This window comes from Sinocyclocheilus grahami, unplaced genomic scaffold (assembly GCF_001515645.1).
Source record: "Sinocyclocheilus grahami isolate Dianchi unplaced genomic scaffold, SAMN03320097.WGS_v1.1 scaffold629.1, whole genome shotgun sequence".
Taxonomy (NCBI): domain Eukaryota; kingdom Metazoa; phylum Chordata; class Actinopteri; order Cypriniformes; family Cyprinidae; genus Sinocyclocheilus; species Sinocyclocheilus grahami.
The window spans coordinates 185,448-198,509 of NW_015505808.1; the positions used below are offsets into that span (position 1 = coordinate 185,448).

Here is a 13,062-nt window from a genome sequence, read left to right on the forward strand (position 1 = left end):
TGCCTCGTAGAAGAGAAAAATATGCCATGTCTATTGTCGGCCGGTTGCCGGGCTATGTGTGACGATATTTGCCATGGACCGTTGTGCTCCGCAGGCCTCTTTCTAGCTGACACGACCCCCTCCTCTCCCGCTGCCCTGCCCCCAGCACTGCTATGGAAACTGGCACAGCTGAAGACCCATGCCTTCCTCTCACTGAGGAGTGTCACTGACAAAAACGTTTAGACATGCCTGAATGCCAAAAGCCACGCTGTCAGAACCATGAGGCATGACTTGATGATTTTCAGGACTTTTTAATTCAGTTCCTGAAATATGAAATGTGCCCAAGCCTGTGCAATATTGTTTATTATTATTATAATAGTCTACAGAAAATAGCAATACAACTTAATATTAGCAATCTAAGAGAGTTGTTTAGGGTGCTAGTCCCTCATTAAAGAAGTACTCAAAAATGAAAATGTTTATCTAAACCTTTATGACTTTCTTCCGTAATGGAAGTAAATGAGGACTTGTGCAGCCAAGCTCCAAAATCTCAGAAAAGTATCATAAGTGACTTATATGACTCAAGTCTTCTGAAGCCATACAGTATCTTTATGTGAGGAACAGACTGATATGTTAAACATTTTTAGTGACAATGCTGTCTTCTGAATGTCCTGTATGTAAAATATTTTTTCTGTCAAATCTTTTCAATTAATTGGTTGATTCAATTCATGAAACTGGTATAAATGATTTGATCTTATGGATCAAGTTTGTGAATGGACTTAAGGTTGCAGTGGTTAAAGGTATAGTTCACCCCAAAAATGAAAATTCTGTCATTAGTTATTTGAATTAAACCGCTAAATTTATATGGATTTATTTTACAATGTCTGTATGAACGTTTTGAAGTGTAGCAGATTTGGTGGAAAGAACTTTCATTGGAGGGACAAAAATCTGTCAGGTTTCATTAAAAATATCTTAATTTGTCCTTTAAAGATGCACAAAAGTCTAGTTTAGAACACATAATGGTGAGTAAATGAAGACAGAATTTTCATTTTTGTGTGAACTATCCTCCTACTGAAGGTGAAGTTTATGATTATGAATGGTTGTTTCAGTCTGTTTCTTACACGAGTTCCAGTGGCTTTAAAATATATGACTTGTAAACTAATTTTATTATACTTTTTTTGTCATTTTGGAGCTTGTCAGCCCCAGTCATCATTCACTTTTAATATGTGGAAATAAGTGGCCAGGACATTTTTCAGAAATTCATATTTTGTGTTATATGGAGGTGGCCTTATGCATTTAAAACAACATGAAGGCAAGTAAATGATTACACTGTTTTCATTTTTAGGTGAACTATTACTTTAAGATTACTCGGGGAGGATGTCTGCTTTCTCCGAACCTTTCAGGCCACAGATAAAATTAGAGCCCGACCGATATGGGTTTTTTGGGGCCGATACCGATATTAGGGAGTAAAAAAAAGGCTGATACTGATATATCGGCCGATATTCTTTGTGTATATTATAGTACAGTATCAGTCAAAAGTTTGGACACTTTCCCATTCGTGTGTCCAAACATTTGACTGGTACTATATATAGAATACAGTATATACATAAACAGAATATATATACAGTACATAAACACATTTTTTACAATGATCACTCAAATGTGGTGATCAAACACTTATAATGGTGACAGAGATATGTAAGGGCATTTAACAATTGAACAATAAACTTGCGATGAGTGCGATGCACAAAGTAACGGGATGTTAGTTGTAACACACGTGGTTTGAATATTTATTTTACCATAGTAACATTTAAATTCTGGCTTAAGTAAATTTTTTATCTCAGTTTTTATTATTCACTTAAAATTAGACAAATCTGCTATTATTTTAATCTCCAATCTATTATTTATCAGTTCAGATAGTTTTTTTTAATGCTTTGATTACTAGCAGAAGACACTAACCAGTTTTAAATTCCAGTTGCGCAGATGGGGCACGTTGTAACACTGCGTTACAATGTGCAATTCTATGACATTAGCGATGTAATTTACACTATTTACTTTAATTAATTTTAATGAGAAACAATGAGAAACAGGTGAATAAAGACTGACAGTCAATGTTTAATGTTTAGAAAAATGTACTGTCATTGCTGTGGGGCCTGATTGCTGTCTGGGTGACAAAAGGTAGAGCATTTGCATCAGAAAGCCCCATCCCAAGGATCCCTTTTCCTTACCCGTGTTGTTTAGCTTTTTGTTTCTTTGCCCAAAAGCGATTGTTATTTCTGTGGAAGGAAACCTCCCAACAGCTGTATAACAGCCACATTAAAAAGAGCCAGAAGTGTTGCAGAGCTGTGACATTTTGAGAGGATCCTATTGGGAAATTCCTCACAATATATGCTGCTTGTTTGGCAGAATTCTAAGCTTCAGGGGCCCAAATGTACTTGTCGGTGTATTATACTGGTGTGTTTGTTGTGATGCTTTTGAATGGCATAGCGTGGGAGTCATTGTTATCCACCCTGATAATATTATCCATAGAACAGCACTGAATATCTACAGTATGTGGGAAAACATAGCTATCATGCTGTTTTGTGTTTAATCTGCTGTAGTAATGGGCCTTATTTATGTCATTAAAAAATAATTCTTACACAGCTTGACATTAGTGATTAAATGTGGTTGTGATGGTCAGCTTGACTTGATCTTGTTGGCGATTTGCGACCGTTCAGGTTGGGTGACTGTTGGTTTCTGGCAGTGGTTCAGAAAGCATGTTGTGTCTTAAGGAGACTAAGATGGGAACATATCAAAGGGGAATGTGGAGTCCTGCCTGTTGGCAATATGTTATAGAGGAGCAAAACTGAATTAACACAGTTTCTCTTCTAATTTTAAAGCATCATGTCATTTTCTGAATATTACTGTTCTGAAATGCTATACAACAAACCTCTGCTTAATGTTAAAGGTCCCATATTGTCAAAACTGAAATTTCCTGTCTTTTTTCATGATAACTGAGGTCTAGGTGCTATGTAACTACCATATAAGTTTCAAAGCAGTCAGTCCACAGTAAAATTCACACAGCCTGCTTAAAGTAGCTGTGATTTTTCACGAACCGTTGTGACTTCCGTAAAAAGTTGACGTCAGAACTACACAGTCACCACCCTGAGCTCCGCCTACAGTCCCACTCTCCTTTTGCCAAACCCCCAGAACAACATCGCGTCCATGCTATTGCTGAGCAACGACAACATGGAAACATGTCGAAAAGGTTAACTTTAACCACGGAACCAGATCGGCCGACCTGTAACTTTACACTCTCACTCAAAGGATGGATGATCTGACAGGAAATAGTAAAAACAAACTCACCATGTCTATCGAGTCTTGATGAAGATGTATTTACATTTCAATGTCAGCAGGAAACTATTTTTACAGCTACATTATTGTTCCAGCCACAATTAATCACAACAATGTATATACAATTACAAATGATTATTTATGAATTGTCAGTTTGTTGTTTTACACACATGCACACAGACATTATTTCATACACGACATAAACGTGAGATGCAAGAAACATAGACATATGGCAAGAAATCTGTAGTAACAACAAGTCTGCTCGTTTTATTAACCACAGCTGTCGTCGTTTTTTTGTCTGGCAGTGGCAGCAGATATGCAATCAAATTTCTAATTTGAGGCTGTATTACGTCGATTCTGGCACCCAACATCACAACAAGATGATATTTTAAGCTCCTTATGAAGCCGAATCTGCGCTGGTTTGAATGGGCCACCTCCAGTTTCCCCTTTGTTTTGCTGCCTCCAGCTAGCGCTGTGACGTTGGCTGACCCTAGTTACCTGTGGTTGGCCTGGCCATGCGTCACTCAGAAAACAACAGGCCAATCAGAAGAGAGGCTCATGAATATTAATTAGACAGGCCAAAATCGTCCTGTTCTCAGCGGAGCTCCTGAGAAAGGAGCTGTAAAAATATATTGAGATGGTTTTTGGTACTTATACCGAAAATATATATACTTAAGGACATCAAAACCTAAAATAAAACTCCAGAAAGGTGTAAAATATGGAACCTTTAAGACTTTTGTAATGATATATGTATTTAGTCCTATTTTGGTCCATTTTTATTCATTGTGTAAAATAATTTTTATGTGCTTTGAATGACCAGGCTCTTGAATATTTGGTTGTTAGTGCTTAAATATGACAACAATCGTTGTTTTATTTATTTATTTTTTCAGTGGACAGTTTGCTGTGGTAAAGAAATGCCGTCATAAGAGTACTGGAGTGGAGTATGCAGCCAAATTTATCAAGAAAAGGCGCAGCAAATCCAGTCGGCGAGGGGTCTCCAAAGACGACATTGAGAGGGAGGTCAGCATCTTGAAGGAAATCCAGCACCCCAATGTCATCACCCTGCACAATGTGTTTGAAAACAAGAACGAAGTCATTCTCATCCTGGAGCTGTGAGTCATTGTTTTTCCTTGCATTTACAGCCATTTCTAAAAACTAAGAACTCAGATTGGTAACAGACACTAGTAGTACATGAACCTGTAGTACCTGTAGTAGTACATGCCTCTTGTAGAGCTCTGGAACATGATAGTATAAATAAATCTATACAAGAAGATTTCAAGGGCTCCTCACTGAATCCAGTAGCACCAACCTTTACATAAAAAGCAAACTCTTGACAAGGTCAACAGTGGGGGGTTTGAGGAGAACCAGTCCATTGAGTAGATGAACCAGTTTAGCTTGTTGTACTGTGCACAATCATACACTACTACCAATGTGTTCAAAGAGAAAAGATATGTATTGATGTCTGTACTGTCTTAACTATAGTGGTACACAAAAACAAAGACCTTTGACTGATAAAGTTTAAGTTGTACATACATTAAAATATGTCTTGAAAATGCGGATATAACCACCATTTTACATAACCTCTTGATGAGGGTTGCGTCCTATACCATACTTGGCTACATGTCACGTCGCTTAAATATATATATATTAGTGCTGGGCAACGATTAAAATTTTATCGCTTTTAATCGCATGATTTTCATTGTTATGAACAAAATTCAGTAATGAATTCAAAAGTAGTGTATTGTGCACTTTTTTCATTTAAAAGTACTGCTATATGAACAAAAGTGCAATAACATTTGGTTTGCAAACACTTTAAACAAATAAGGTGCTTTTTTACAGCAGTATTCCTTTTACATTGTAGCAGTAAAAATATTTCTTGTAAATCTCAACTTATAACATTAATGTAATCAAATTAAATATAAAACAAGCTTTTTGCCACTGCCAGGGCATTAATGTTTTTATAGAAAATATTTTATAGTTTGTTATAGAAAAACAAGTTATGCTCAGAGTCCAGAGCCTCGATCATAACATTATAACAGGCACCTTCCGAGTAGAGACCTGCACTGCCGCGGGACCCAACGCAACCGAGTGCGGCGCGGGACAACATTTGATGGGCGAGTGCGGGCGTGTAGAGACTCGTGTGTGCGGGATGCGGGAGAATAAGGGTGTACTCACACTAGATGTTTTGAGCCCGAGCGCTTGACCCCCGAAGCCCGGTTCGTTTAGTCGGCCCTGGCTTGGTTGGAGGAGGTGGGCCAGAGCGCGGTTCAGTTGGGCTCGGGCGCGGTACGCATGTGTGAGCGGAGCGCTGAACTTCTGATACGTGCAGCATGATTGCGTTAACATTTCTGAGCGGCAAAAGTGATAGATCTGTAAAGCAATATATTGTGAGAGGGCCGTGTGTTACCGCGTCCCAAACGACTCAAAATAATAAACCACAAAGTTAACAAAACGGTGCACTCCACTGTGCTTCAAAAGTGCACTTTAATTCAAAGTGCTTTACATAAAATAAAATAATAATAAAAAATAATCACAACAATAAAACAAGGAGTTTAAAAACTTTGAAAATGATTAAAAAATGTATTTAAGAGGTTTAAAATGAATTTAAAACAGTTAAGAATAGAAAATGATTATACATAAAATAGTGCAATCAGTTCGGACATTGCACAGTGCTCATTCAATAAATGCACAGTTAATGCGATAATAACGTGTTAACTTGCCCACCCCTAATATATATATAGATATATATATATATATTTATTTATATATATATATATATATATATAGATAGATAGATAGATAGGAAATCTACTTTCAGAAACCAAGGCTGTGCTGTAAAAGTGTTGCACTCTATTGGTGCTGTACAATGTTAGGATGTAGTATCACCCTATTGGGCTTCAAGAATCACTTCCTAGATTAACCAGTCTAACTTGAAAACCAACAAGAAGTCTTAACATTGCAAGCAACTTAAATGTGACCTAAAGGTCAAAATTATCAAGGATTCATGTAATCATCACTCAGTCACTCATCATTACATTGTGTGTAACTCCTCATTATCTGAGCAGAATGTTTAATAGGTTTTGAAATATGCAATTATTTAAATGGTGCTTTGTACACTGAACAAAATTATAAATGCAACACTTTTGTTTTTGCCCCCATTTTTCATGAGCTGAACTCAAAGATCTAAGACTTTTTCTATGTACACAAAAGGCCTATTTCTCTCAAATATTGTTCACAAATCTGTCTAAATCTGTGTTAGTGAGCACTTCTCCTTTGCCGAGATAATCCATCCACCTCACAGGTGTGGCATATCAAGATGCTGATTAGACAGCATGATTATTGCACAGGTGTGCCTTAGGCTGGCCACAATAAAAGGCCACTCTAAAATGTGCAGTTTTATCACACAGCACAATGCCACAGATGTCGCAAGTTTTGAGGGAGCGTGCAATTGGCATGCTGACTGCAGGAATGTCCACCAGAGCAGTTGCCTGTGAATTGAATGTTCATTTCTCTACCATAAGCCATCTCCAAAGACGTTTCAGAGAATTTGGCAGTATATCCAACGATTTGTGAACAATATTTGAGAGAAATAGGCCTTTTGTGTACATAGAAAAAGTATTAGATATTTGAGTTCAGCTCATGAAAAATGGGGGCAAAAACAAAAGTGTTGCGTTTATTATTTTGTTCAGTGTAATTTGATATTTTGCAATTTAGTCAATTCAGTAAGTACACAAGATAAATGTGTTAACGGAATCAGTGTCTGGAATGTTAAACCTCAACCTTTTCAGCAGAATTGTTTTGTTAGACAAAGATTATGTGAAGGAAGTGTCTTTCCTCTGAACCTCTTGAAGTGTCTCCTCACCCAACTGGTTTTCTTTGCTTCTTCATTCCATGTTACAAAGGGTGTCCATGCAGCTATGTTCTGAGCTTATATTTGTTGCACATTACTCATCGGTGAAGCTATTTTGTTTACTAACTGAGGCATCTGGAGTTAAGTACCTTGCTAAAGGACATAACCACACAATCCTGACCTTGCACTGAAAGTCAAGTCTCATTTTCAGGTCATTTGGCATCCTCTCTAAACCTTTGTGCTACCAACTAATATTGTGAGAAGTTACAAGCTATAGTGTTTTTTATAGTCTCAGATGGCACGCTTATGGACCACTCATAGTTCTTTCACTGACTGTCTGAGGCATACAGCAATGGCAAATGCTGGCTGAAATCTGATTGGCTGGCACTACGCAACTTCCGAAAAGTGAAGACAGGGCTTTTTATCAGTTTGCGTGGAAACAAAATTGTGTTTATAAGGTAGCAGGTTGACACAATGAACGAGTTTGAGGAAGAACTAATTTAGTGTAGTTTAATCTGTTTTTGAATAAGCCACTCTAAATGGCGGTTTGTTGCTTTCTTTACATGTCGATCAGATGGTCTCTTCTTGATCAAGTGGCTGGTTCTTTGCCAGAACAAGCTGTAATGAGGACTAGACAAGTCTTCTGACTACGAGACTTGTGTTGTTCAGGGTGGGGGCTGGTGTTTTTCTTTCTGTTTCTGTGAAGGACATAGAGCCATATCTGCCGCCGGTGTTTTTGCAGCTGTGTGGCTCGTCGCTGCACTTGCTCAATCTCACCATTAGCAGCAAGCGTTATCATGTCATCAGCGTGCAGCTGGTGTGCAGCTTCCTTCTGCTGAATAAATATATGCCCAGATCCTGTTGGTCCTCTCCCAAAAGCCATGATTATAGCCCTGCCAACAGCCATTTCTGCCAGAGTGAATCACTCAGAAACATTAGAGAGGCTGGTTCTTCTGTTTAATAAGCTAGACTCATTTAATGTGAATTTTTTTTTATTTATTTATATTTTGTTACACTATAGTCATCTCTTATTTAAGATGTTAAATTCTTATTTGATACTCTGATCATTTTATTTCATTCAGTGAATGCTGAAGTTTCTTTCCAAAATCTTATAAATTTCAGTTGTTTTTAACTGATTTGGCAATTGCATGAAACTTGTTATTGTGTTCTTTGCTGCTATCTTGCTCACTCTTGTGATTAATTCTCAATTAATTTGATCCTGGTTAAATTAAGTTTATCAAATAAGTAGCATCTTACAAGTGTCAACATCTGTCCTCTCTCTATACAGTGTGGCAGGAGGGGAACTCTTTGACTTTCTAGCTGAGAAAGAGTCATTGAGTGAAGAGGAGGCCACCGAGTTCCTCAAACAGATCTTGGATGGAGTCAGTTACCTACACTCCAAACAGATTGCCCACTTTGACCTGAAGGTACTGAGACATGTTTGAGTTTCCCCCCCAATGCCAGACTGTGGCGATTACCGTCACTGTGAACCAGCCACAACAAATCAATTGAGGTGCTTTTATCCTCCCTGTTGGTTATCCACTTATTTCCACCCTTTACATAATTGCTGGGCAGTGCTAAATTCAGGATGGTCATAAATTCAGTCCTTTTTTCCCGATGTAATTTTTGAAAGGTTTTATTGCAGAATTGCATTAATATTCTAGTAGTCACTGTTTTGAAAGTTTCAGATATAGATCGAGTTTTTACCTCGCACTAAAATCACTTAACCTGAATAATCAGTCTAACTGAAAAATGAACTTCAAAGCAGCCAACATTCATATTAACCAACTTAACAGTGACCTAAAGAATAAAATAAAATAGTCAAGCAACGGTGTTTATGTAATTGGATCCACTGCTTTCAGAGCAGTCATCCACACAGCTTTCTGTAACACTTCTGTTAAATATTTTGAAGTCATTGGAGCTTTATGAGATTAGTCTGTGCATGAATAAAGCCCACTGAAGGAAGTATTGTTTCTATGGAATGTCCAGTTAGGGATCTGTTACTGACTGGCTTGAGTATGCCTGCGCTTTCTAGTGAACATTTCTGTAGCTTTGCATGTGATTTCCATGTGTTATGGCAGATTTCCTGCTTTCTCTCTCTGTCTGTCTCTCTCTCTCACACACACTCCTGCTGTGTTTTTGTTCCATACCTATCATTAGTTCCTCTGATTCTGTCTTTTGCATTCTCCCTCCAATTCTTTCTCTGTTCTCATCTCTCTCAGCCGGAGAACATCATGCTGCTGAAACGGAGTGTGCCTCACCCACGCATTAAGCTCATTGACTTTGGCCTGGCCCACAAGATCGATTTTGGCAATGATTTCAAAAACATCTTTGGTACCCCGGAGTTTGTAGGTCAGTGTCATCTGCTGGTCAGTCTATAGAGATGTGTTGTAATTACACCCACTCGTATTGTTATGGTCCTCCGTCCAATCCTCTTTTCTCCTTTCATGTGTAATCTGAACCACAAGCCTGACATAACTGTAAAGAAACACCATGGATCACTGCTTTGTTACCCATTGAATCCTTCAAATAGTTACATAAACTTTGTGTGTGTAAACATGTATAAATGAATTTTAATATGTAATAATATATTTTTAATTATAATATAGAAATTATTTATAATTTTATAAATATGGATTTGTAGAATATAGTGTAAAAATTATTTTATAATTATACAGTACATTATATTGTTTTAGATTTGTTATTATTATTATTATTATTAATACATTTGTATATTATTATATTAGGGATGCACGATATATCGGCCACCATATCGGTATCGGCCGATAAATGCTCATTTTTTCTGTTATCGGTATCGGCCTGATAAGAAAATTTGGCCGATATCTTAAAGCCGATAAATAATGCATTATTTCCTTCAGAGACACTTCAGATGCGCGCTGTTCGTTTGTAGCCTTTTGTGCACTTGTACGTTGTAATATTGTGTTTATTTGATGTATATCTGATTTATCAATAAAATTGTATTGCACATGTACACTTGACATTTTTGTAAAGAAATTCATGGCATAGACATGCATTTTATGTTTAAGCATAGGCTTTTAAATGAACCGCTTTTTAAGAGAAATATTATTTCAGTCAAGTGTGTCTGGACTTTAAATGGTGTTCTGTATTGATGTGTTTGGGTTGGTATTTTGCGTACAGCTACAAAACAACCTTCCTTAAATCTTACTGTTTTTACTTAACAACAATATGAGTCAGCTCTGCTGTTTTCAGTCACGTTTTACGTGAACAAGCCCCTAGCCATCCCAGAAAGCACACAGACATGCACACCCACACCACCTCCATCCCTCTATGCCATTGGCATCACATCCAGTCCTACCTGAATGGCAGCCAGTGTGGCTGCAGGCGGTGATGATACAGCAGTCTTAATAGAGACACAATACTAAAGGCCACAGTCAAGTACCAGCTAACCCACAGTGCAGTCTATTTCAGTGCTCAAAATTATGTTCAGGCTTCATGGAGGAGAATCCGGTCAAGCTAGACACCTGGTTCGGAAGACACTAATCCAATCCAATCCCAGAATAGTATCAGCCCATTACAGGAGCATGACTTCATTGATTTTTTTTTTAAACCTTAGGGTTAAGGAGCAGCTTTCTTCCTCCCAACCCTGGTCAATGCCCGAACCTCGATAGTGCATAATAATACAAGTAGTAAATCGAAGTCAATTCTCAGGCGTAGAGAGCAGCAGCATCCCTCCCACCTCAGACTTATTTCCTCGTTTCTTCTTTAACACATCAGAGATTGAGATCCTCTGAAAGCAGTGACTCATTTCACAGCTCATACCGTTAGAAACAACAAAAATATCCTACCATCGACTTAGCATTTCTAAACATTTTTGCAGGCTTTTTTTAATGTTAGGGAGTGTAGGGTAGGTTGCGTCGCCCCCTTCCTCTTGCAGACTGTGCATTATTTTTGTCACATGACCATATATTTAGAAAGAGTTTATCATATGTGTAGCTGCCATATATGACTGTTTGGAGATGCACACAAGTAATAAGCATTGTTTTAATGCTAAAAACTATATTTTGCATGTTTAAATATATACAGTAATCTGTATGGTAGATAACTTATCCAGGTCTAACAACATATGCATATCTGTGAGTTGCTGATATATAAAACCATGTAAATTACTTGGCTAAAGATTAGTCATTAGAAAATTGAAACTGAAGCATTTTCCCAAAAGTGTGTCAGATGCTTCACAGATTACTTTTACTACAAGACTAGTAATGTGCACTAACATTTTTATTTAATGCAGACTTGAACTGAAAATTATAGTAAGCTTTACCTCCATAAGCATGAAATACCATAACAAATATTAATGGAATTATTTCATTTCATTCAAATATCAAATGTTTTCTTGGTTGGTTTATGAAAATGTGAATAATGTAGGGCAAAGTAAGACTACTTAAATAAGAGAGTGTGACGTGATTTGTGACTTAGTAAATTTATTTTTCTCATGTTCTTATTTTATCTGAAATCAGATATGTTGCAATCTTTTTTTTTTTTTTTTCATCCTGAAGTTTAATCAAGTGTATTTAAACCTGTGTATTTAAAAAAACAAGTTTTGACTCTCATTTTTTTTTATTGCCAAGGCAATGGCTTAAATAAAATTTGCCACTGCTTACCCCAAACTCTTCTGTATTGTAAAGCAGTATTGTAAGTGATTTTGTTTTGTGGTTTGCAGCTCCAGAAGTGGTGAATTATGAGCCGCTTGGCCTGGAGGCAGACATGTGGTGAGAATGAGCATTATATCATTATCTGACCTCGGTGTTACCTCACTTCCTATGCTAAATGTGTTTATATTTCTTTAACTCTAGGAGCGTTGGGGTGATCACATATATTCTGTGAGTATTCATAATCATTAGGGTTGTTGTGATGTTGTAAATATAGTTCATTACAAATGAAAACTCAATGCATTTATGGATTTTCACTTAGGCTTTAAATAGCATCCATTTTCGTAATTGCATTATTTTTCGCAAAGCATGGCTGTAATCCCATTGTGCAGTAAAACAAAGACACGGCAAATTTAACTGAAAATTAAGAAAATTAAGTTGAGTCAAGTTTTTGCCATCCTTCAGTGTCATAGAATAAACTCTCGTTGTGCTACAACTGTCATAATGGTTGATATTTGAAGTAAAAGGATGCTTAGTAAGATCTTGCATCCAGCCAAGTGCTGCATCAGACATTGATGTTTCCATGATCTGCATAGTGGTTGCATTGTGTGTGTGTGTGTGTGTGTGTGTGTGTGTGTGTGTGGAAAACAAAGACACGGCAAATTTAACTGAAAATGAAGAAAATTAAGTTGAGTCAAGTTTTTGCCATCCTTCAGTGTCATAGAATAAACTCTCGTTGTGCTACAACTGTCATAATGGTTGATATTTGAAGTAAAAGGATGCTTAGTAAGATCTTGCATCCAGCCAAATGCTGCATCAGACATTGATGTTTCCATGATCTGCATAGTGGTTGCATTGTGTGTGTGTGTGTGTGTGTGTGTGTGTTTATGGTCTGGTCAAAAAATAAAAAATAAAAAAATGAAAAGCACCTGATAAGACTGAACGAGTTCTTTCCACAGAAGTTCTTGTGATGCCAGTATCACATTAAAAATACCAAGCCGTATAGTGTTTTACTGACATATAAAAATAGAGCAAGACATGGAATTTATAACCCAGTCCATCAGTGTGATGGATAATGATTATTAGCGCAACCTCTGGGTGCAGCGTCTAATTGTAAAGCTTGTGTTGGTCTTCCTGTGGAAACATTGATGTTGCTCTCTCTCTCTCTCTCTCTCTCTCTCTCTCTCTCTCTCTGTGTGTGTGTGCGTTAATGTGAGAGGGAACTAAGCATATCACAGAGCAATATAAACAATGGAACTTGCCTGTTGCTTG

General features: G+C 37.3%; 1 protein-coding gene across 1 annotated transcript in view; it reads left to right on the forward strand.

The window, feature by feature from the left end:
- Nucleotides 1-13,062, forward strand: part of LOC107558027 (death-associated protein kinase 1-like) — a 72,198-nt gene that overhangs the window by 23,669 nt on the left and 35,467 nt on the right. Inside the window, exons 3-7 of the mRNA XM_016241626.1 lie at nucleotides 4,200-4,421; nucleotides 8,448-8,586; nucleotides 9,382-9,511; nucleotides 11,862-11,910; nucleotides 11,995-12,021. Coding sequence (XP_016097112.1) covers nucleotides 4,200-4,421; nucleotides 8,448-8,586; nucleotides 9,382-9,511; nucleotides 11,862-11,910; nucleotides 11,995-12,021 — 567 coding nt within the window. The remainder of the gene's footprint in view (nucleotides 1-4,199; nucleotides 4,422-8,447; nucleotides 8,587-9,381; nucleotides 9,512-11,861; nucleotides 11,911-11,994; nucleotides 12,022-13,062) is intronic.